Raw genomic sequence first — 25,728 nt, 5'->3', positions numbered from 1 at the left:
CCTGAAAAAAATAAATTCTGCTCTCATCCAGTAAAATAAAAGCTCACATATTTTACCTTTTTTCTGTCTCTTTTTAATGATTCCAGTAAGATGTTTCTTTAATGACTCAACAACATGTCCTTCATTTTTTATATTCTGAACAAATGGGTGATGAAGCATGTTTGCAGAAGTAGGACGAAATAGGAAATTTTTTATCATGCACTTTTCCATGAAATTGTGGAACTTGCGGGACCTAAAAGAAATGAGTCAAAGAGACAGAACGGCATTCTCAGGCCTGTTACAACTCCTCCTACCCCCACCCACATGTCACCCTGAAGGTCATATTTTTGGAGAGAGTTGCCTCTAGCCATAATTGTCTATTCAATTGCCAGATATCCTGCAGCTTGGCAATATACATTATACAGCAATGCTATTCAAACCTCAGAAAAGGCCAGAGTCAATGGCATTTTGACCCAAATAATAGTAGAAACTTCAATGAGTTTAGAAGTATGTACGTGGTAAAAGGCAAGTTGTAGAATAGCAATTAAGTGGTTCCTGTGATATATGTAGACCATGAAACTAGATTGGCTAGCCCGCAGCCCACATTGACTTTCAACAGCCGTCATACTTTGAAGCCTGAATGTTTCACCTGACTATATGCATTTCGAGCTAGAGAGGTGTAGACGTAATGATCCAAAAAAGGGTGTTAATAGCACCAGGACTAACTAATCTCATAAGCTGGGCCATGAAAACAGATACAGCCAGAACACCTGAATCTGTGAGAAAGGTTAAATTGAATCACAAGGAAGAATGTCAACGATCAAATCATGATCACCACTTCTACCAGGGCAAGCAATAAATACTAAGAATAAACAAGAGCTTCAGGTACTAGGTCAAAAGCTTCAATGAGAAGGATCCCTAAATTTAGTTGGCCTGTAGCACCGTGAGAGAACAAGTCCTCTTCTCTAGGTCTGTGGATGTGTAGTTTAATGGGCAAAACGACTGTGCTATATATATCATAATCACTCTATAGGTACATTGACCAACTTCACAAATGGTTTCCATTGGTCCATCCCCTTACTGGAGAAACAACTGAATGTGCTACTAATGCCAGAACAGTAATGTCATCATAATATACTGTGGAGGGTATTACTTCTTTCTAATTTCCTAGCTAGTTTAATGAAAACCTAGTCATTTAGATCCTCCACTTAAGGTATTGGGGTTTAGGAAATACTGTCCAACAAGGACAGAAATTCAACAAGGATGTAGAAGCAGGACAGACCAAATGAATTAAAACTTCCCTGCTACATAAAAATGTCAAGCTAAAGAGTTTAGGAGATTAATTCATCATTCATCTTTACCATCCGCTGGATTTGACTTTAGGAGCAGATTCCCGCAAAATAACAAAGAGAGCTTCCAAGGGCTGAAGGTTACACAGGGCTGCAAAGGAAAATAGGTAAGTTTAGAATTAATGAAAAGGTAACTACAAAGCATACTTTTCATTCAAGAGGGGATTCTCAGTGTTCTTTCACACATTATGTTGAATAGACACTAAGGAATAAATAAATTTTAAAAAGTGTAGTTAGAGGAAAAAGCTCATTTTAACACAAATGGCCCATTAAATAAGATCCTAAAGCTTTGCTTTCTCTAGGTGTGACAAATCAATAATAAATTATATTTTTTAAATAGATAAGGCTTTTTAAATGTGTGATTAGTGATTTACATTTGGAGAAGTAAACTAAAAGTAGAGATAGGCACTCTTCTGTGCTTTTGTATCACAGGTATCTACGGTTAAAAATGAGAATATGTAATCTCAGGCTACAAGAGTCAACCAGACTAGTAGCTAAGCACAGTGATATATAAAGAATGATTCAGTAGTCTAAAAAAGTTGGATGAATCTGTTTTGGAAGCTGCAAATCCTAGGAAAAGAGGTAGACATATTGTAATCAGTTGTTAAGAACACACCCTCTAGAGTAAGACCACCTGGGTTCAAAGCCTAGTTCTGTCTTTGTGGTCTCAGGCCAATTATTTCACCTACCTGTGCCTTAGTTTCCTTACCTGAAAAATAAGAAATATAGCAAGAAGTCCTGCAAAGAAGGACTGTGAAGATTAAAGGGTGACCTATGTGTAAAAGTGTCTGACAGAGGAGGCACTTAATACATATTAGCTTCTGATATCATTAAAAAGATTTTAACTATCTGGCACCTCAAGTCTGTGCTGAATTACTGGATTTTCATTCTGTTTCAGACACACAGCCATACAAAGAAAAACCTTGCCAATATGTGCTATATAAATTCATTACCTTATTGGTTGGGAAATTCTGGGATTTTTCTCTTAAGTGTTAAATATGTGTCTCAATTCACTTATTGCCTCTTGTGTTTTGATTAAAGAAAACTGGTAGCACAAAAATGTCCCCAATGGACAGCCATAGTGTAAATTTCATCTAATGCTACAACTGTGTCATTCATGTGAGGACAGTTTGATATGAATGACTCTTTAGAGTCATCATCCTTCCTTCCCCAAAATACATCTCCAGAAGAATAAGGCTGAACTGGCCTCTTATAGTACTAGGAAAAAACTCCCCAGGGTAGTTTCATTAGAGTGATTTAAAGATAATTGTTCCAAGGTCAAGTTTTTGTTTCAATTACATGGGTATAAATTGATAGAAGGCCCAGGTTCGTACTTGAGGGCAGGATTAGCCCCAAACTCAAAATATCAAGATCATATTTGACTTTTTTCATTCCTCTATTGTGTCCAATCAGTCACCAGATTCTGTCCTTTAAACATATTGTGAGTTTGTACAATATCAAGCAGTTGTCATTTATTAACATCTGAGCATCATTCAGTCAACTAACAACATCTTCAGGGGTCTAAAATTAGGGCATATACTAGGTAAGTTTTTGTAAAGGGAAAGAAATCCACAAAGGAATAGTGTATAGGGTGGAGACAAGAACTACATCAACCAACAATTATGGAGGTTTCCTATATAGTCTAATTTTAGGAATGCCAGTAAATGCCCCCTTCACCTCATATCTCCTAATATTGCCTAAATTTTCACCATTATAGGCTCATTCCTTTGAAATAACAAACCTCCTTTAAAAATACATCTCTTGATGGGTTGGAAACATCATTAAACTAGGGGTAGTTTGGATCAGTTTAAATAATGTGGTTTACTGCTACAGTATGTTGAGCTCTGAAAGGAATCTTCTGAATACTGAAGGAATGGGTCTTCTCATGGGACAGGGGTAAACCTGAGTTGCAAGACACTCAGGTAAAGATTGGTCTGGGGTGTAAGAAAGAGACACTACAAGGAATAGAAGCAGGACTATAAATAAACATGGCCGACAATACTAAAAATAATCTGTACAACACCAAGGAAAATGCTAAAATCAGGAAAGATATGGTTCAGATTAAGGCAAATTGACTGGTATAGATCTTTGACAAGGAAGGAGAGTTGGAGGAACTGTCAGCTCTAACCTGCTTCATCAGGCAATGATTCACTTCCTATAAAGAGTAGAGAAAATAAAAACTGCACCTATTCTTTATTAATTGGCCTATGATATCTGATGTTTGAATAACTACTAGCAATGTTCTGGCCTTGGTTTAAAGGTCTCCATATTAAGTTTGAATTCCTGCTCAGAACCCAAGACGTTAAGAAGGTTCTGGAATACAATGAGTCAGATCTTCTCTCCTCTGAGAGCCCCTACAGTACCCTTTCAGTGAGAAGTTATTCTCCCTCTCATTTTACTTTTCTGGGAGAGACTAACCAAAGAAAGAAAGGAATTTTGTTTTCTGGACCTCAGAGGTAATTATCACATAACTGTTGCTTTGGAAGGCCATCCCCTCTTAGATGATAATTATCATAACCTGGAGGATTTCTGCAGTTAAATGCATGACAATCATTTCCATCCAAAGTTAATACTCCAGGCCGTAAAGAAGGCTGGTGAAAGACAGATTTGTAGCAGTGTGGCTTTTTCAAGTTGTTCATGACCAAAGTTGTGCCATTCCAGTTACTTTTCCAGGCATGCTGGCCCTATTTTCTCTTGCCATGAGTTAAAAATCTCCTGTTCCTCACTGGTCTTTTGCAAGCAGTTTGCCATTTGCATCCTCTGTGCAAAACGCCTTCTCTGTACTCTTTCTGTGACTTTGCTCATTACACGTCTTTTCTCCCATGATTTAATATTTTAGAATGAAAAGGTGAAAAATAACAACAAAAAAGTGAACCAAGAAGGACAAATCTGTAAAGTGTAGAAAGCTAGTTTTTTGAAAAGATACAGTAAGGAACACTCAAAAACAATAGAAAACAATACTATTTGATACTATCATGCATCCTGACCAAACAACACATCAATATTCATATGAATACTGTATCATATTTTAAAAAGAGTAAGAGAGAGAGTAAAAGAGCAAGAAAGAGAAGGAAAAGAAAAGGAAGCAGTAGCTGCTGCTCAATCTAACATAATCTAAGCATGTTTCACAAAGAGAAATAATCAAGAGATGATGAGGAAAAATATGCATCTTCCCAGTCTCACTATAATTTTATGTATGTGGCATACATAATTTTTCCATCATTTACTTTTTACTCACCCAACATAGGTACTTTGTAGTTTTTTGGGCCAGAGAGGAGCAGTAACCTGATCACATCTCTTCCAGCTTTCTCCAAGCTCCTTCTTGATATTCCAAGGGACATCAGGAATTTTTAATAATTATATTGCCACTATACCTTGAAATTGCTCCCAAGGGCCTTGAAACACAGTGCTAAAATTTTCCAGGCTTATGAAGCTTGGTGGGTGGACATTGTGCAGATGGAGCATGTAAGGACATGGGAACCTATTGGATCTGCTTGAAGAGGGGGAATCAAAGCAATGCCCCCTTCACACATATACTCCAGGCATTTCTCTCACTTCTTATCCAAAAAAAACCAGGAAAGTATTTATCATTTATGTCTTTGGATTTATGTATGAGAAATGGCACATGTGCTCTGCTTATGGGGTCATACATTAGATGGTTATGAACCATATATCCAAGTTCACATCCCATTTTCCTGTTCCTATCAGAAAGCAGTGTCCTGAGAGAACAGGATGCCAACAGGATATTTAAATGATGAGAAGGATAAGTATACAAGAAGGAATGGAGTCTTATGTCTAAACAATTAAGGAAGCACTGGAGGATTTTCTCAACTCTCACAATCTGAAGTAGTATCAGTGTGTGACTGTAAATGTTCTGGAACCTAAATATTCCATCAGTCAATATGCACTGGAATGCTTGTAGATTCTGTTTGGTCAGAACTGTCAGGACCAAATACTATTGAAGCTAAACTGAAACAGCAGTCAGCCTAAAATAAGATATCACAAGAGAGAAAGCATATACTCCTTCTATAGATGTATTTGGCCATTCTGACTAGAGAATTTGGTAGTCCCTGAAAAGGCCCCCATTTAGTTTGGAACATTGTGTGGCACCTATGCAACCAGTACAAGTTGAGTGGTACGAGTGGCAGACTTATACAACATATCACCCTAACTTTGGACAAATACAAAACACTTTTACTCACGAGGAGCCCCTTCAGCCATTTCAATAGCAGTGATTCCCACAGACCACACATCACTCTGCAAAGGAAAAGATGACAAGAAGAATGTCACTTAAAAATGGGAAACTGATTGTATTTAGAATCTTAAAATGATGTTTGGCTGGCTGAGAAGGGGGTATCAGTGCTAAAGCCATTTTATGGGGATTTTTAATAATGAAGTTTCAGTATAGACTGATGTTATAGGAAGACAGTATCTGAGCTTGTGACCAGCCAGTACTGCACTACACAACAGGCTGGTATGGAGTTCAGTGTAAGGAAATTCATCTTGGGTGTATTGCTACTGTTGCCTTACCTGAAATACAAAAGGAACTTGCTATAAGGAAGTCCTATCACATAGACCTACTTGCTGTGTGAACTTTGGTAAATGAGTTAACTCCCTGTACTTCAATTTCACCCTATGTAAAATGGACATAACTATAGTATCCACCTCATAGACTGGTGGGAGTACTAAGTGAAATAATATATATGTAAAAGCACTTTCAGAAGTCCCTTGAATATAGGAAATTTAGGATAGAATTATTGTAATTCTAGGAAATTATATTACACAATGCTCTAGGAAATCATCCTTACTATACTAATTGTACTTTGCTTTTATAGAATGTGATAAGGGCACAGGGCTAGAGATACTGTTTGTCAGTTAACTCCTAAGTAAGTTAACTGAACTCTTAGGACACCAGTCTATAGATCTCTTAGCATGAAAGGGTTGTTGTGATGGTCTAAGTTTAAGCTTTCTTTCAGTTACATGGGGCTAAAGTTAAAAAATAAATAATTAATATAGGTGAAAATCCTTAGAAGACTGCAAAGTGTTGTACAGCTTTACACAATGTTGCAAAGCATTACTTTTATAGCAAGCCACTTAATGAGTATTATGATTCCATAGTCTCCATAGCTCCTAATAGCACTGGTTTATAATAAGCTCTCAATAGATCTGCTTGCAGATCAAGCAGAGGGTATTTAAAGGAAAGGGAAAAGGGATGTAACTTAAATTAATCAACTTCAAGTATTGAGTCCTAGGCTCCACACAATAAAACCACAATGAATTATTTGGATGACTTATGATGTGGAGAGTGACTGTGGTTTTTCCATCCTATAGCAGATGGGAGAGTTTTCTTTCCACATCAGCTTTTTGGAATGTGTGCATAGATGTATATTGTCCAAATTTCAGCTTCAGTGGAAATTATAATAAATAGCATGAACTGTTACTTGATTTGTCTATTCCACTGATTTTTTGTGGTTTGGAGGTGAACCATGCTGAGGATTTTCTCCATTACTCTGAGTAATCAAATTATTATTTATTTCTTTTTTGAGGTAAATTACTGTGGGGATTAATAATTGGCTTTACATTTATTCATTTTAAGTTTACAAAGCCCTGTGCCCCTGGAAGTTAAATTTTCATATAAAGCCACACAATATAATATTTTCACCAAGTAATTGCAGGCAACATGAACTAGATATTCTTTCTCAAATATGGATAACTACCAATGGTCTACTTTGCCTACATTCTTAGAAAATATTATTTTTATGAATATAATCAAACCACATGTAGGAATAGTGACTAGTATTTCCTATTAGAGTTTAATGTGAAAGGAAGAACTGCCTGCTTTTTATTCTTTTATTTTATCATTTAACAAGAACCATTAGTCAAAAGTCCTTTCCAAATTTAGACCTCCACTATCTGAACCCTTACACTTACTCTGTAATCATAGGAGCATCTTGGGTCCTCGTCACAGTCAATCACCTCAGGTGCCATCCAGTATGGTGTCCCAATGAAGCTATTTCTCCTCCCATTAGTTCTACTCACCTGGGCACTCACTCCAAAATCCACTGAAAAATTCAGCATATGTCAAAACAATTAATCAGTAACGAAAAGCTCAATAACTTAGAGCTTTAACTGAGAAAGTCAAGACAAAAACCACAATGGATAACACATTTTCATTCTAGCCCAGCAAACTTTACCATGAGGTCTACTCCAGAAACACTAGGAAGTAGGCATTTGCTGCTATTTATGTTGGAAAGAGACTGAGCAGTATTATTATAAATCTACAGTAGGTTTGGCTGAAAGTCTACAATGAATATTAAAGTAAAGCTGTATCAGTACACCCTGAACCTCTGAAACGATACCATATGTAGTGTTTGGACTTGCCACCCAGCTGAAGGGAGACTGGCACTATAAGCAGCATCTAAGAAATCTAAAGTCTATTAGTGGTCTATTAGGAAACCTTACTCTTAACATTAGAAAGTCCTATTATATTGATAAATAAAAACTGAGCTTTCTGTTAGAATTTAGTTTAAGTTCTCCAGATCTTCTGAATCATATGCAAATATTTACTGTGGTATCCATATCTTAGCTTGGACTATAAAAGTTCAGTCTTTTATTCATCTGTGGGATATATTATATGAAAATATTTAGCATGGTATCATCAGGAACAGACAGAAAAAAGCTAAAATAGACTGGGGTTATTTAGTTCAGAAAAAATAAGATGAAAAATGAAAATAGATAAAATTTTCCAGAGATGAAAAATGAAGTAGACTTTCTAATTTAAAATGGCTTCCAGGAATCTAGTGGATGGAGAACAACACTGACTGAGAAGTATTTTGAAGAATTTAGGAGAAGAAAAGAAAAATTAAAAGGGAAGAGTTTAAGGCAGTCTTTATGGAAAGATCTAACAAGAACAAAATAATATCCCTAAAATATGAAAATCATCATTGGGCATTGCGCAATCATATTATCTAGATTTTTTTTTTTTTTTTGGAGAATAGGTTAAATCAGAGCTCAGCATTTTCACTATCCCTGAGGGACAACTCTAAAGGCCAAGAAATACCTATGAAGGTCATAAGAATGACTCAAGGAAGAAAAAAGACTAGAAGAAAGCACGATGAAGACAGAAGAAAATGAGAAAAAGAAAAGCTGAAATTAGGATAAAAATAGAGATGAGACCTCAGAAATGGCATAATTTAACCTTTTTTTTTAATGATCTAAGGACCAGAATATGAGGATGATTGATCAATTGCTATTGAAATACAATCATTTTCCTGTTTCTTTCTTCTTCTCTGTCATTCCCTTTGGCAGTCATTGGGTTTGCCTTCTGCAACTTTCCCCCTTATAATACATAGCTTAAAAAATATGTTGGGATCTGAGAAACCTAAAACCAAACATATAAGGGTTATATGGAAAATACGCCTGATTAAATTCTAATCCAATGCTAAGAGTTCTCTCTTAGAAATTGTATAAGCTTTAGTGCATGGGCTTTGCGACAGATTTTTCAGTGGCTATTCGCTTAATTGCAATTTTTCTTCTGTGTTGCAAATAGTAGGGTTGGCCAGCAACTGGACCCAAATGAGAATGATGCCACATGTGAATATAGTGTGAGGCACTGTGACAAACTATCTACCTTGCTCATTTGAATGTGAGCTCAAATTCCCATCAAGTATTTTAACACAGTGTTTTAAACTCGTGTTTCTAGCTTTGTAGCTTTTAAACACAAAAGACATAATACATTTTCTTGAAATTACTTTTCATTTATTTCAAGAACAGTTATTACCTCTTGCTTCTTCCACAAAGCATTCTCAATGAATGAACAAAATATTTACTCTGTATTTGTTTAGCAGGAAAATGGAAACTATCTTAAGGTCATTCTAGAGACATGGTAGGCAGAAATTGGCATAATTAAAAAATGATACAGGATTTGATACCAGTGATTTATATTCTGTATCAATGATGTTATCTGCCATTAAATAGCACTGGCATTATTCATATGATTTTATTTAAAAATCAACCAACAACATTTATTTTAAACATTAAAGAATGCAATATATTGTTCCCTGTGTGTCTGAAATAATATGTGTGGTTATTTTAAAATAAATTATGCCATTCTAAACCCTGGAATAGAAAACCAGGGACTTTCTGGTCATTTGATTTCTAATTCTGAATGTGATTTAGATAATACTGGAATGTCAGTTCTTTAGATATTTAAGGGAAATTTTCAAAGAAGCAACTTGTGCTTAAGTAACTTAAAAATTCTTTGATATTCTTTAGAAAATGTGGTTCTGTGATATGGAAGAATTGTCTTTTTGTTTAATCCCTGTCAATGGCACAGAAACTTGCACATGGTAAACACTCGATTCAATTGTTGAAATAAATGATAGCCATATCTAAGAGAGGGTAAAGCAATGAACAAAATGACCATAAAATTTGAGTTGTTTTTACCTACATCATTTCAGAGTAGTTAGGTACACCTTTCTCTTGTACTACCTTCCTTTCCAAATAAAATCAAATTTTGACTGGTGCAGGCAGGGAAGACACAGCTTAAATAAGTAGAAGATATTGTTAGTGATATGATAGAAAACACAGTCATCTTAAAAGATTTTTCTCCATTAAGAAATTTTGGACCTCACTTCAAGTATTGCAAGAACAAACTTACCTAGTTTTACTTCAGCATTATGAGTCAGTAGCACATTTTGACCTTTGATGTCCCGATGAAGTACACGGTGTGAATGAAGATGAGCTAAACCCTGCATATGTATATACACATATGGATTTATTTTAAAAAGCCACATCAGTATATAGTTTTTATCTTTTTCAGGTACTGTTATTAGTATTTTGGGGAAAGTTTTGGTAAGAAAAATGGCCCAGATTTGCATTTTTCAGACAAAGTTCTTTCTTTAGGCTGGAATTACTACAACCAGCTCCCAGAAATACTACTCTTGGCTATAAGGAAAAGAAAATAAACCAGGACACCCATGAAAGAAAAAGAACATCAAAAAGTAATGTTTGTGTACATTGGTCCATTTACCTTCCTTTCTTGCCTCCGTATTTCCAACTAATCATAAGAGTGAAGACCTGGAAATCTTAAATACCATAGTTCAGCCATTGTTTTGCTCTGTTCCTCATCCAACCATTCTTTAGTCCAAAATATTTTCTAGTCAACTTTATAGGATGAGAATTTGGGGGAATATAGACATCCATTTTGAAGCATTTGCAATTTGTACTGGCTTGTTGTGCTGGCTTCAGCCCATTCACCACTAAAACTAACCTGTTTGACCTGGCTAATGTGTGACCTGGCATCAGTGAGACTGTTCCAGATACTGACTTGGAATGAATAATAGAAGTTATAATAAAAACAGCTAATATTTATTGAGTCCTTATTCTTTGCCAAGCACTACAATTACTTTACATGAAGTACAGTATTAAATCCTTAGAGCAACCCTTTGAGGAAGGTGTTAATATCACCCCATATTACAGATGAGGAAAGTGAGATTTGGAGAGAGTAAGTAACTGACTCAAGGACACACAGCTAATACATGATGAACCAGAATTCAAACTCAGTCTAGAGTTTGCACTGTAGCTATTTGTATTTTTACCACAAGTTCATCTAATTAAGATGGGAAGAAAGACATTCTAACATTGTTAGTGATCATTGTTCAGTTCTGTGAATAACCTCCTTGGGTGATGCTAAAAACTTAAGCCACAAATTAAAAATTAAGATTGGTAGATCAAGAAGATAGTCTCTCTCATCCAATTTGGTGTTCGAAATTAAGTTTTAAAATTAGTATATTATTCAAGGAGGATATCTGTCTGCAAAATGGTTTGGAGCCATTCTGTAAAACACTGAGTGCTGTCTCACTTTCACCTTAATCTCCAATGACAGTACTATGCTTTAAAAAAAATCTAAAAATCAAAAAAACATAATACTCCAAGTGGTTATTCCTATGAAATACTGAGCACAATAGTTTGCCTTTGACAGAGCCATTGAAGACCATGATTTAGAAGGACCCGATTACCTATATTGTGGTCTACCTTAAAGTTTAAGGATATCATCTAAAAATTCGCTTTCTCTAAAGCCTTTTGGTCTTTTTCAGTATCCCAATCCTGAGATTATGGTTAGAGTTCTTAAATTATCCTATATGGCCAGGTACAAGGAACACTGTATGTATTACTCCAGGTTTTTTCAAGGCCAGAGGAGAATGACTATATGAAAATTCACCTGAAGGATTTCTCGGCAGATGTAAGCAATCCAATCTTCTTTCAGACTCTGATTTCTGGTCATTCTCACTATATCAGTGACTGAGCCTGCTGCACATAGCTCCATCACCATCTGCAGGCAAGCCAGCAAAGTATCAAGAATTAGAAAGTAATTCTTTGAAAATCTCTGGAGAGTTTTATTACTTATGGATTTTATTTATATGTAGTGTTTAGACTGGCTCAATTGTCTGGTGGAAGACTTCAAAGGCTAGTGGAATTAAAATGAGTTGGGAAAAATCCAAAGAGCTGTGGAGGGAGGGAAGGCAGGCACTACACCGGGGATATTTAACCAGGAGGTGGGATTTGAGCTAAGGCTTGAATGATAGGTAGTCTTTGGACATGCTGAGAAGGAAGAACATTCCGTTTGTTGAAAACAGAATGAGTACACGCCTTTAGAAAGAAGTTTGTACAGTGGACAAGCCTGAGCGATGGGTAGAAACAGTTGAGGGAACAGCAGGTTGAACACTGTAGGTAGAGAAGCAGGATATGGAGGATCTCAAAAGAAGTTACACTTTAACATTTAGACTAGATTTTTTTTATTGTTGTTTTGTTTTTATTTTCAAATTCTAGATTATTTTTTCCCAAGATACTGGCAAACTACAACTCCAAGGGGGAAACTGTCAATTGCACTCCTGTAGGGAATCTTTTTCCAAGTGGTTTTATTGCTAAGGAAAGTCCATTTTAAGGCTACTATCTTTGACAGTGTCTCATTCGGATTTTACTTTATTAATAAACTCAATTTCTCAGAGAATTTATTTTTGCCAGAAAAGGAATCATGTGCTCAGCTACTAAATTTTCTTCCATATATTAGCTAACTAGAGGACTGGTGAATGTGAAGGAGAATGTATCTATTACAATCAACCTAGAAACCTTTTCTTTAAATATAACAGGCTTATGCATTAAGTGCCCATGTCCAAGTTGCCTTATAAATAGAACAAAACATGTCTTTAAAAAAACTGTAGGCAAGTTAATTATTGCTAAATATGAAGGGAAGCAGAAGGATAAACTCAAAACCATGAATATTCAAAAAGTCTACTTTATTTCCTTTTGGAACACTAAGATTTTATTTTCAGAAAATTAATCCCTTAATTTATATTTGTTCACAACTGATATTATTGCATATCTTTCACCTGAGTTCATTCTTATGTAAAAGAACAGAAGGAACAGCCTGATAAAACCAATAATATAGATAGACCATAAAAGGTTAATTTTCATGATAACTATATTGAATGGGCATAACTTGTAGACTGTGGTAATGGAAGAAAGGGGGTTCATGTTGAACTATGACAAACTTGAATTACAGCCTTCATTAAGATGCACCCTGGAAAATCTTTATTACCTAAGTCAGAACAGTTCTACTGTGAAAAGAATGTAAGGCATTCTCAATCATTTTTCCAGCTTTGTAAGCCCAGTGCCTGGCACATATACTTTCTAAATGGTAATTATTTAGTCATTTACTTCTTCCTATGTTGATTTAAATGGGCAAGAAAGTGTGAAGGGTCTCATGAAAACTCTTACCTCCACAAATAATTTATGCATGCAGTGCCTATTCATCCTTCAAATCTCAGTTCAGGGAAAACTTTCTCAAGGAAGTTTCTCATTCCCCAACTTAATTTAGATTCCTTTGTTATTTGCCCACATAGAAGCATACTTCCCTTCTGACCAATTATATATTTATTTGTGTGATTATTTTATTTGATTGATATTAGTCATTTCAAATATACCATAAGCTCTAATGTGTTAGGGAACATATCTACTTAGCTTATCATTGTATCCCCAGCATCTAGCAGAAGGCCTGGAAAATAGATGGTTTTGAATGAATATATGCTGAATGGCTGAATGAATTGAGTATTACTAAATACATCTAATAAGGAGAATGCCATACTGTTAAGAGGGAAAAAATTACAAGTAAAAATATATTAAAACACAAATGTTGTATGCCAAAAAATAAACCAACAAAAAAGGAGCCATTAAGCTATGCAGGAATATTTAATAAAATCTCAACTAGAATTATCAGAGAACAGAGAATTATAGTTAACCAGACATTTGGGAGAAAATAGGGTTAAACAGAAGAGATTCTAACACATGCTAAAGTTTGAGAACCACAGTTTTATTCAATCCCTTGTTGAAAATCTTTCTATAATGTCCACTGTCCTACTTCCTAAGTCCATTACATAATATGTAACAGAATCTTTCCTTGATGCTTGAAGATTCTGAGAATTTTCAATCATCATTTTGAAAAAAAAAATACTATTCTTGACTTGGACTGGAAATGGAAATATAGCAAGTGCAAATTTACCCCAATTTATCTTCTAAATATTCCTTTTTAAATAAAGATATCCTTGACTAAAATTCATTTTCTTGTTATTTGACTGCTTCTCCTAGAGCAGAAGGCAGCAACAATTCTGGTAACTGTTGTGTGGGTTTCAGTTAGTCTCTAAAATTTATATATCATTGACCTGTAATTTGTGATACTATAGGCATGAAGAATAAGAAAAGGATAAGTCAACTAGCACTTAGAGAAGAGTTTCTAGGAGTTATGTTTAAACATAAGTGAATATACTTAGCAAACACTTACAGTGCACCAATATGCTCAGGGCAAATGAAAATTAGAATTGATACTTATCCAGTCATCATCTGGAAGTCCATCCAGTAGTCTCTTTAGCCATACCTCTAATTTACCAGCAAATGTAGTAATTACGTAACATTAAAAGCAGCAAAACTGTATTTGGAAGGAAAAATATTAGCTATTACCAGTGTTCATGTGAGTCCTCCCACATTCTACCGCCAGGCCCCTTGCCAGGCACTTAAGTTATTTTTCCATGTTTTATCACTACCATCTCCAGGAATTAGAACACATTTTGTCATATGTCTTTGAGCACCTGAGTGCTTAAGTTTCCCTGTAGAGCACAAAAATGATATCTCAGCTTATGAAAGTGTTATGAAAGCTTATGAAAGCCTTATGGAGTAAGATCAGGGTAATTAAATACATACCCAAAGTTGGTGCCTCTGGCCAGGGGGGCTCAGTTTGAAAAATGCACCATAGAAGGATACAATGTTTTTGTGGAAAGAATACTTCCTCAAAAGGTTGAGTTCAGTCCTGATATCTTCTTCCTCATCCTGCAGAATAAGAAGAGACCATAAAGCTCCTAAGCAATGCCTATTCAATGACTACCAGACCCTAAACTACAGTAGATCAAAGGAGAACCCTATGACAATACACTATACCTCACAGCAACTTATAATCAAATCCCAACTAGACTGTCAGAGAATGGAAATGTCTGGTTAACTGGGAATTTGGGCAAAAATAAAGATTAATTGAAGATCTTTAAATCCAATGGTTCTTTAAGTGTGATCGCTGGACCAGCAATAATGACCACTGTATAAATTTTCACTAAATAGAATCATTACATTTTTGGTTTGTTGGCTTTGTAATAGTTTTGAGATATAATTTATATACCATACAATTCACCCATTTAAAGTGTGAAATTCAATGGTTTTCAGTATATTTACAGAATTATGCAACTATCACCAAATCAATTTTAGAACATTTTTATCACCCTGAAAAGAAACCTCATACCTTTCGCTATCACCTCCAAATTCTGCCACACTCACATCCCACCTTTAGGTAACCACTAATATATTTTTTCTATATATAGATTTATCTATCTTGGACATCTTATATAAATGAAAATCATATAGTATGTTGACTTCTGTGACTAGCTCTTTCTCAAGATTTATCCATGTTGTAGCACATACCAGTATTTTATTCCTTTTCATTTACCATTCATTAATTGGTAGACATTTGGGTTATTTCCACCCTTTGGCTGTTATGAGTAATGCTGCTATGAGCATTCATATATGTGAATAAGTGTTTTCATTTCTCTTTGGTATCTACCAAGGAGTGAAATTGTTAAGTCAAATGATAACTCTATGTTTAACATTTTAATGAAATGCCAAACTGTTCTCCACAGTGGCTGCCACATTTTACATTCCCAACAGCAATGCTGGTTCCAATTTCTCCAGACCCTGATCAACACATTATTTTCTGTTTTATTGTTATAAACCATCCAAAGTGCTATTTCACTGTGGTTTTGATTTGCAATTCCCTGATGACTAATGATGTCAAGTATTTTTTCATGTGCTAATTGGCCACTTGTATTTGAACTTCAGAAGAGTGTCTCATCAAAAATCTTTACCCCTGTTTTTTAATTGGGTTGTCTTTTTAATATTGAATTGTAAGACTTATTTATATATTCTAGATACAAGTACTTTATAAAGTCTATGATTTTCAAATATTTTCTCCCATATTGTAGGTTGTCTTTTCACTACCTTGATAATGTCCTTTGAGGAACACAATTTTTAATTCTGATGAAGTCCAATTTATTGATTTCTTGTTTTGCTGTCTGTACTTTTGGTGTCATATCTAAGGATCCATTGCCAAATCCAACATCACAAAGATTTACTCCACTGTCTTTTTTTAACCATTTTATAGTTTCAGCTCTTACACTTAGGTCTTTGGTTCATTTTGAGTTAGTTTTCATTTAAAGAAGAGGTCCAATTTCATCCCTCTACATGTGGATATCCAGTTGTCTCAGCATTATTTGTTGAAAAGACAATTCTTTCTCCATGAATTGACTTTGCATCCTTGCCAAAAATCAGCTGACCATATTTATATGGAAATAATTCTATTCCATGGATCTATATGTCAACCTTATGCCTTTACGACACCACTCTGATTAATCTGTGATTAATTGCATTTTAAAGGTACTGATTTCATCTGTGCTGATCTTTTTAAAAGACATGCATAAAGTAGTTTATTTTCCTAAACACTACAGTGGTACATATGTATAAAATGCATATATAAAAGTAAAATAGGTAAGTGGTCTACTCTCACTGAACATTTCCTCCTAGCAATGGTAACAGCTGAGTATATATTCCTCTCTCCTCTCTCCTCTTTCTCTCTCTCTCTCATAACATTTATTTTTTAATCTAAACAAGCCCATTTTCTCACTCTTCTGCAACTTGCCTGTCTCATTCAATCATAAAAAACATATTTCTATATTAATAAATATAAATGCATTTCCTTTTTATGGATTCATAGAATTTCATAGAATGGAAATACAGGTCTGCCACTCAGAGGACAAGTCAGGAATATAAGTATTGGTTTTGAGGGTTATCTATATAGTGAAAACTGAAGCCATCATTTTGGATAGGATCACCAAGATTGAGTACATTATTTCAAGAGCTATTTCCAGGAGAAGACAGGATGATGTCATCAGAAAAGAGCATCTACACTGGTTATTAGGACACTTTGTTTCTGGCACTGATGGCCAGGGTTAAAAATTCACTTAATCTCCCCAAGGTTCAGTTTATCCTCAGAAATTTAATAGAAGATGGCAGCTATTACCAGTCTCAATGGAACATTACTGGAACCAAATAGGATATTATACTTAAAGTTCTTTGAAATCCTTGGAAGAAGAATGCTATAAATGCAAAGTATTAGCATACAGTATTGAGACAAGGATGGTGGGTGTAGTCAGAGTAGGGTGAGGACCTCAGGGAAAAGCAGGGTGGAATATTTACAGTCAGAGCAATGTAACAATGGGCAAAGAAGTCCCCATTGAAACTCTGTTAAGCATTATGCAAAGTCAAGGTCACACTAATTCTCTAGGGAAAGATACCTAAGAATATAGACATCTTCAGTGAGATCAGTTAAAGGTCAAAAGGCCAGGAGCAACTTGGCCTGGAATGTTTGAGTGTTCTGCAAGGGTATCAGCATAACTGGTGACTCTGCTGTCAGCCCTAGCAATCAGACTACGACCCAGCCCACCTTGAGGACAGGGCAGGTGATGCAAGTCCATACCCCTAAGTTTTTTTCATGTTCTTGAAAAATCCTCAACTGCCTATAAAACCCCCTAGACAACACACCACTACTGGCTCTCTTGTCCCCTCCTGGCATGAGCCAGGAGCTCTATTCTCTCACTTTATTTCTAAATAAAAGCCTGTACCTTGCTCTCCTACTCTGACTGTTTGTGAAGCTCATTCTTCGGCTTCGTGAACAAGAACTCTGGCATCAGTATCTTTATTACTTGACCTTTTCTCATTTGAATTACAGTGTTATCAGAATTATACACCTCTCTCCACTTTTTACCCTAATCCGTAAACATCAGCAATATTCATTTCCAGCACATTTGTTATACTGGAGTGAAATGGGGAGTCGTTCTTTCTCCCTAAGATTCAGCTATGTCTGCTTGTGCCATGACAACCAAGTAGTTTTCATAATCCTTCTGTAACTCTTCTTAGTCAATCTAAAGAAAACTCTTCACTTCTTTTTTTTTAAATTAAAGCATCATTGATATACAATCTTATGAAGGTTTCACATGAACAACATTGTGGTTTCAACATTCACCTATATTATCAAGTTCCTTTCCCCATAAAAGCTTTTCACTTCTTAATAATTTGAAAATCATCACACTGTGTATACAGGTGCAATACACTAAAGAAAAATACCTTAAAATATTAACCTACAAAAAGGTAACTTATATCGTCTGGGATTTCCAATGACCATATCATTGGTTTGGCATTTAGGAGTCGTAACTTAAAGAGACCTATATGCAGGGAAATAAGATTCACATATATGAATGATATAACCATTGATGAACACAAGGTAGTGCCTAATGAAGTTGAGGGTGATGTGAAATGACGTAGGAAGTGATCCGGTGCTTGACAGATGGATTCACTACCAAGGTCCTCTGAATTCCCACTAGCTTTAAATTCAAATGTAATTTTAAAAAGCTCTCATATTGCATTTATAAAAGTTCAATTTATACAACCTTTCCAGAAAGACTCTTACTGTACAAAGTGAATATATATTTGTAGTATGTAAAGGAAATAAGGCTTTTTAATTAAAGATACAGTTAAGTTCCTGTTCTGAAATTCTGTGAAAAATGTTATCTTTGACTTTTGGGGGGCAATGAATTAGAAAAGGGCCAACTGACATGAAAAGCAACAAAGGGGTTAGCACCCATCCTTAGTTCCCCCCAGCATTTCCTTCAATTATCTTGACTTGATGAATTGGTGTAGAGGAAAATACGTCATTTAGCTGAAATGAATAGGTAACTGAATGTATCTAGTCAGTTACCATTTTCCTTCTTAGTTTATTCTCTAAGACTCAACTTACTCTCTAAGAAAGATGGGAAATTACTTTTTATATTTAGCTATATTGCTGCTGGGCTTTAAGAATAGTTATGACATACATATAAGGCAATATACTAGTTCCTGTAGTATCCCCAGGTATTCATAATATATCTTGTAAAATAAGTTTCAAATCTTGGAGATGTGGTTGGCCACTGCAGAACATTCTTTAACATTTCCCTGGGATTTTCCTGCAGATTTACCCATAAACATTCAACTACTAGAAAATAAATCTAGACACCTATTTGTCTTTGGGAGAAAGGGAAGGAGTCTGATTTCTCCAGTTGGAAACCCAATAAAGAGTTCTCTTTTTGTATTTTTTTGCACCAAAAAGGCATGAACAAATAAAACAGTCAACTTGTAGCATGTGGATTATGTGGAAGTTCAGGTTCTAGTCTCATTCCAGCCTCCCAAGGAAGCTCAATTAATAAGTTCCCTTTGAGTTCCTTTATCCCGTTTTCTACAAAGCTAAAAATTAATTCTTGTGGCTTTCATTCTTGCCATGTAGGACTGTTATACTCTCTGCTTCCTCTGTGATATGGCTCTGCTTCGATGGTGACGATATTTGCCATCATATAGAAATAAACCTCAGTAACTAGCAATTCTGTATCTAAGTGGGTATTCTCAGTTTCTAGTAAAACACCAAGGTTGTCCTGAGATGAACTTGTGAAGAGTGCAATAAATACGAATGAGATAATGGTGTGAGGATAAGAACACAAAAAACAAGTTAAAGAGAAGCAGGGGCCAGACTGAGTCCTTTAACTTATTTGGTAGTTTGATATCAAGGAGCTTCCTTTTCTTTCTGGGTTACAAAGCTAATGTCTCCAAGCAAGAATAGAATGACTTGACTCTTGCAGTTACGTAGTTGCATTTGGCCATACTTTTAACCCTGTTTATAGGTAGGCCAAATATTCTAGTGCCATTTTATCTTTGAGGAACCTGAAGCCTAGAGCAGCAAGACCACTTTTCCAAGTACTTCTTGGCTATTTAGTGATAGAAGTGGGATTATGTTTCTGGACTTGTACATTATCACTAATTCCATTAACCCCTGACTCAAACAGATGTGTTTGCAAATCACAAACTTCTTATCCAAAAAGATTAAAGATGATTTAGAGATGCTAACTGGTTGACCAGCTAGCAGTTATTTTTCTTACTAAAACATATCATGAGGGAATTTAAAGTTCCCAACTAGAAAAACTTTTAAGAGTGTTTCCCACATAAATGTAAACTCCCCCAAAGCCAATAAACCAAGATCAGATATGTTTGGAAAGCATTAGTGTGTTTGCCATTCTCAATTAACAGGAAGTTGAGCTTGTGAGAAATACATAAGGACATTACATCCACTTGGCCAAGTGGGTAATTTAAAACTCCCACACATATCCCCCATAATATGATGCTATAGCATTTCCTGGCTGAGGGCCAGTTTATCCCAGAGTGGCCTGAATATCCTAATCTTTGTCAAGAAGGGAGCAGGGGGAATGGATGAAATACGTGAAGGGGATAAAGGGGTACAAACTTCAAATTATAAAATAATTTAGTCACAGGGATGGAAGTACAGCATAAGGAATATAGCACATAATATCATAATATCTTTGGTGAAACATGGTAGCTACACTTATGGTGAACATTTAGGAATGTATATAACTGATGAATTGCTAAGTAGTTCAGCTGAAACCAATATAATATTGCATATAAGCTATGTTTCAATTTAAAAAAATAATCTAAAAAGGAAGAGGCAGCTCAAGGATGCCAAAACTTCCTTTGTAATTTCACCCAATTTTAGAATAAAAATCTTTGTCCTTATTGAAAGAACACCAGAGAGGATTTGGGGAAGATCTTTAAAGGGGTTTTATTAAACCAAATGTTTGATGAAACCAGAATTGGTCAAAGAATTATATATTTCATACCTTACCTTTTGCAGCTTCTTGATCTAGCAAAGCATGTTATTAATCAGTACAGCCTGTTTCATTTCGATATGCTTTGTCTCCTGAGGTACATTGTAATAAAATAGGAGGCTGGTACTTACTAGATGAATCATGAAGCTGTTTCCCAATACCTTTATAATATAACTAGAAAGTTTTGCTGAATGTGACTGTGTTAATGGAAAGTGGTTATTTTTAATGTGTCTGAGAGCATATTTATTAATACACAAAAGTTTGAAAATATTTGAATACTGGATAGTTGACTGCAGAGCAGAGAAGTTAGGAAAAAAGATACCAGTGAATTACATTGATAAGAGCAGGAATTCTGCTTTCAGGCCCACAGGATACTCTGATAGATAAGCAACATTGAGATCACCATCTACTGAAAAAGAATTTTCTTTACCTGATCTTATTCTAGAGCCAGTAAATTATTGGAGTCATAGAGACTGCTTTGTAAGGAATTGAAAAGCTTTAAGTAGAAAGTATCTTCACACTCCTTTCATGTATTAGAGTACTGTGCCAGATGTCTGAAGACTTGTAGGCTGGGTATCCTATTGGTTTTCTGCCTGCTATGGTTCTTACAATAAAAAAATGTAGTCCTCATTTGACTCATATACAATGGCAATGTTTCTTAGATTCGTAATGACAGAAAAGCCAGTCAGTTTGGAATACCATGTAACAGGTAAGAAAAGGATCTTGCCAAGGCCAGTTTTAGGCAAAATTTACTCCTGATCCCATCATTTCTTTTGTTGCTACTCATCTAGAGGGCTGATGCTCTGTTGATTTACTCAGTCTATCAACTGCAGTCACCACTTACCTGCTCGAGGCACCATTTCTTCTAGGCCCTGTTTTCTGACAAATGCTAGTGTTCAAATATGATGATTGAATCTATGTGAATATGTTTAAAATATATAAATATGTTATCATTTCCAGGCAAGAAAATTTCAGTGGAAGCTTTCTGAAAATAACGATACTACACAAAGGGATTAGTTTAGAGTTAATTAAAGGAAAGATGACTTGGAGGCTAATGAGGCCTTTTCATACTCACGCTGTATCTCCACCCGACAGACTTTTGATATTTATTCACTCTCACTCGTCTTCCTATTTCAGGTAAAGGGGTCTACAAAACCAAGAACAAAATATTATTAGACCCACTGGTATACTTTAAAAATTATTTATTCTTAAGGACTTTGTGCTGTTTTAGTACTAAATGGAGGAGTAACATAATATTCCTCTTTCAATTTTCATTAAAATTTTAATTTAAAAATCAAATTCTTATATCTAGACACTTGGCACAAAATTCACAGTAACAGATTGAACTGCCATATTAATGGGAAAGTTACAGTTTGATGTTAGTAAAGTGCTATTTCCCCTTACAAAACAAGGTAATTGGCACTATCTACGGCCTGAACATGATTTTCAAATATTTCAAAAGTTGCAGTTTTTAAAATGCCGACTAAATATGGATCAAGGTCTCTCAAGTTAAAACAAGGAAATAAGTATTTTAGAGAGTCTCACCCAAAAAGTACTAGGCTGATTATTTGGAAGCTATGATTGTAAGGCAAAATAAATCCACAAAACCTCAAAATCCCTTGAAACTCACACTGGTTTGCAACATTTGACATTTACTGGCAAAACAAAAAGCATGCAACTCTCAATAGTTTCAGCAATTTACTCCCTACACAAATTAGAAAAGAACAGTTTATGGTATTGACAACAGTTCAGAGAATATGTATAGCTTCTCAAACACAGTATTTGAAGATTTTACTTTAGGGTACAGTGAAGTGAACATGTTTAACCTTTGCCATGTTCATGCTAATATTATCGTGAGAAAGTGAGGCATTCATGCTAAAGAAAGAAGACAAATCAGTGCTTAGCAAATTCTATGACAATATATTATGAACTGTGGCACAGCTTTACAAATGTGAGCAGGAACAGTGCCAATTAAACTGTCTCTCTTGCTCATCTGTCAGAAATACATGAAAAATGTGCAACTCTGACAAGTTCTTTCCTTCTACCTGTCATTGAGGATATAATGCTCTCAATTTTCAGGAGAACTGGTTGGAGAGGGAAAAGAATATGATGGAACATAGAGCATTAACATAATATTAAAGGAAATTTCTTTGCTATCCCTGGAGCAGATAATCAACTAGAATTAGAGAGGAATACAGATATTTTCTTCATTCTTATAGAATGCCAAAATATGTGGAACTTTAGCTGAGTGAAACATTTTTATCTGTAAATATAATAAATCAATAATAAAAGATAAAAATAATAATGGATAGAAATATTAAATGATAAATATAATAAATTCAGGTTAACATAATTATAATTATATATGATAGCAATTTAAAAAACAAATACAATATTTTATGAGCTGCTTATCTCAAGACCATAGTCCATTAAGGGAACAGAATACAGGCAAGGTGTATTATTACCTTACGGGCATTCATCACCTTTACAGCTGTAAATGCACCAGTCTTTTCATGAAGTCCCTGAAACACAGTATAGAACAAACATCAAATGCTGACTATATAATTCAGCTATCAAGAAGTAAGCAAAGTCAATGCAATTTAAATTAAATGAGGTCAAATATTGTAGCCTATTATGAAATATAAAATATATATGTGAAATATAAGGTATTACATAGAGAACAGAAATATTAAATTATGAATATTTTAAAGAACCTGCAACCATTTCACCTGAAAAATCAAGCAAGTTTATGGAGTAGTTTTGTTTTTAATGTTTATATTAAATAGTGGATATAATTGACCATTTGAAAGCACTGCTTTCTTAGTATCTTATTCTAGGTTTACATGGCATCAAAGTATCCGAATTAAAAGTAAAAATTTCAGATTGGAAATGGGGAAAAAAGAGATGTTTTACAGAACATTTTCAACTGATTTATGCTTTGCTATGTAGATGTATCTTTTCACTGGACTCCTCTGTATACACTAAACAAGTTTTTCTAAAAGATAACAGATAAGAATGATACATAATTCAATGGCTTCTAACCTATTTAGTATGCCTTTAATCATATGAACCAATGTTTATGAAAGGAAGAAGTTCTGAAAGATTCTTTGTTACTGAAAACATTATGAGTCCTAAGAATAAGTTCTAAATGCGAGCACAAGTTACAGATTTATAATTTTCCAAAGCAAATATAGAGTCTTGGAATCAGAGTTATTTTAAGATATTTCAAGCTGTAGTCATAGAAAAAAAATTCAGTTTAGTATTGATACGAGTAAGGCTTCAACTTAAAACACAATGTCTTATCTGATAATTCTCTATCAGATTTGGTTCTTGGGATGTACTGGATTAGACAATATCTCCCCAAAAATTATGTTCATCCAAAACCTCAGAATGTTTCTTACTTTGAAAATAGGATCTTTGTAGATGTAATCAATTTAAATGAGGTCATACTGGATTATAGTAGCCAATTACTGGTGTCTTTCTAAGAGAAAGGGGAGGGAGATTTGGACACAGAGACACAGACATGCACACAAGGGAAGATGGCCAAGTGAAGACAGGAAGAAATTAGTGATGCACCTACAAGCCAAGGAATGCCAAGGATTGCTGGCAACCACTACAAGCTAGGAAGAGGGAAGGAATGATTCTTCCCTACAGCCTTCAAAGGGTGTTCAAACCAAAGTACTGTTGTTAGTCTCAGTTTTTATGTGAAAAACAGCAATTTTTTTTTTTACTTGCAGAATGATCAAATGAAGGGTGCTATGTCTGGATAATATTGTTAATCTCTCGGTTAACCTGTCAAGTGAGTAAAGGTGCAAAAGACCAAGATTCCTTGATTTCAGGAATGTGACCCTTAAATGTATTGTCTGTTGTTACATTTCCTTTATAAAGCAAAAACTTTGAAGTATATGAGTACTATTTTTAGATAATTCCTTCAAGTTTTCTTATCAAAATAGAGTCAACTGATCAAAGAATCTTAAGAGGAAAAGAATCCCACTCTACCATTCTCACTAATGTTATGTGCTGTATGTGAGTGCCCACACTTCTGCATTTTTCCCGACTGATAAGACTGATAGGTTTTAATGTCATACAATTAAGATTAGTTCAATCCTATTGCACAAGCTTCTGTGTAAATGGGGCCATGTGTCAAAAATGGATCAAAAGAGTTTCCAGGAAATACAGATGCATTTTGTGTTGATTTGTGTCCTCCAAAAAGATATGTTGAAATTCTCACCACTGGTACCTGTGCAGGTGACCTTTTATGGAAAAAGGGTCTTTAGAGATGTAATCAAGTTAGGATGAGGTCATATTAGAGTACAGTGCACCCCAAAATCAATGACTAGTGTCCTTAAATGAAGAGGGAAATTTGGACACAGATACACAGGGAGAATGCCATGTGATGACAGAGGCAGACAATGGACTGATGTGTCTACAAATCAAGGAACACAAGGATTGCCAGCAATCACTCAAAGTTAAAGAGGTAAGAAAGGCTTCCTTCCTCGAACCTGCAGAGGGAGAAAAATCCCTGCAGACACTTTGATTTTGGAATTCTAGCCTCCAGAACTGTGAAGAAATAATTTCTTTTCTCTTAAGCCATCTAGGTTGTGGTAATTTGTTACAGCAGCTCTAGGAAACTAGTACCTAAGGAAAGAAGGATAGAAAGTAAGCAAGGGAATGGGCTGGACTTGGGACAGGGTTCAAAAACTACGGATCAAGGTACAAGGAAATGTCTAGAACAAGGTGAACAATTTTGGGTGGAGCATGACAGCTGCCAAAGACTAGAATTTATAAAGAAAGAAAAAAGTTGTAGCTATTGACTGATCAGAGAAAAGTAGTTAATACTTTGGATATTGACCTCTTATTAGATAGATGGCATGAAATATTTTTCCCCATTCCATAGGTTGCCTTTTCATTTTGTTAATGGTTTCTTTTGCTGTGCAGAAGCTTTGTAGTATGACGTAGTTCCACTAATTATTTTTTGCTTTTTTTTGTTTTGCTTTGTTGTCACATCCAAAAAGTCATTGACAAGACCTAGGTTTTTCCCCTATGTT

General features: G+C 35.1%; 1 protein-coding gene across 3 annotated transcripts in view; it reads right to left on the bottom strand.

The window, feature by feature from the left end:
• Positions 1-25,728, bottom strand: part of NRK (Nik related kinase) — a 123,933-nt gene that overhangs the window by 41,526 nt on the left and 56,679 nt on the right. For all 3 annotated transcript variants that reach the window (XM_073227632.1, XM_037010761.2, XM_073227631.1), the window contains exons 3-11: positions 23,146-23,202; positions 21,756-21,827; positions 14,583-14,708; positions 11,551-11,661; positions 9,988-10,078; positions 7,260-7,390; positions 5,531-5,585; positions 1,341-1,419; positions 57-232 (exon numbers count right to left, since the gene is read on the bottom strand). In XM_073227632.1, coding sequence (XP_073083733.1) covers positions 57-232; positions 1,341-1,419; positions 5,531-5,585; positions 7,260-7,390; positions 9,988-10,078; positions 11,551-11,661; positions 14,583-14,708; positions 21,756-21,827; positions 23,146-23,202 — 898 coding nt within the window. The remainder of the gene's footprint in view (positions 1-56; positions 233-1,340; positions 1,420-5,530; positions 5,586-7,259; positions 7,391-9,987; positions 10,079-11,550; positions 11,662-14,582; positions 14,709-21,755; positions 21,828-23,145; positions 23,203-25,728) is intronic.

The sequence above is a fragment of the Manis javanica genome, chromosome X (genome assembly GCF_040802235.1).
Source record: "Manis javanica isolate MJ-LG chromosome X, MJ_LKY, whole genome shotgun sequence".
Lineage (NCBI taxonomy): Eukaryota > Metazoa > Chordata > Mammalia > Pholidota > Manidae > Manis > Manis javanica.
Note: the sequence above shows the minus strand (reverse complement) of the source record. Positions and strands in the feature narration are given on the sequence as shown.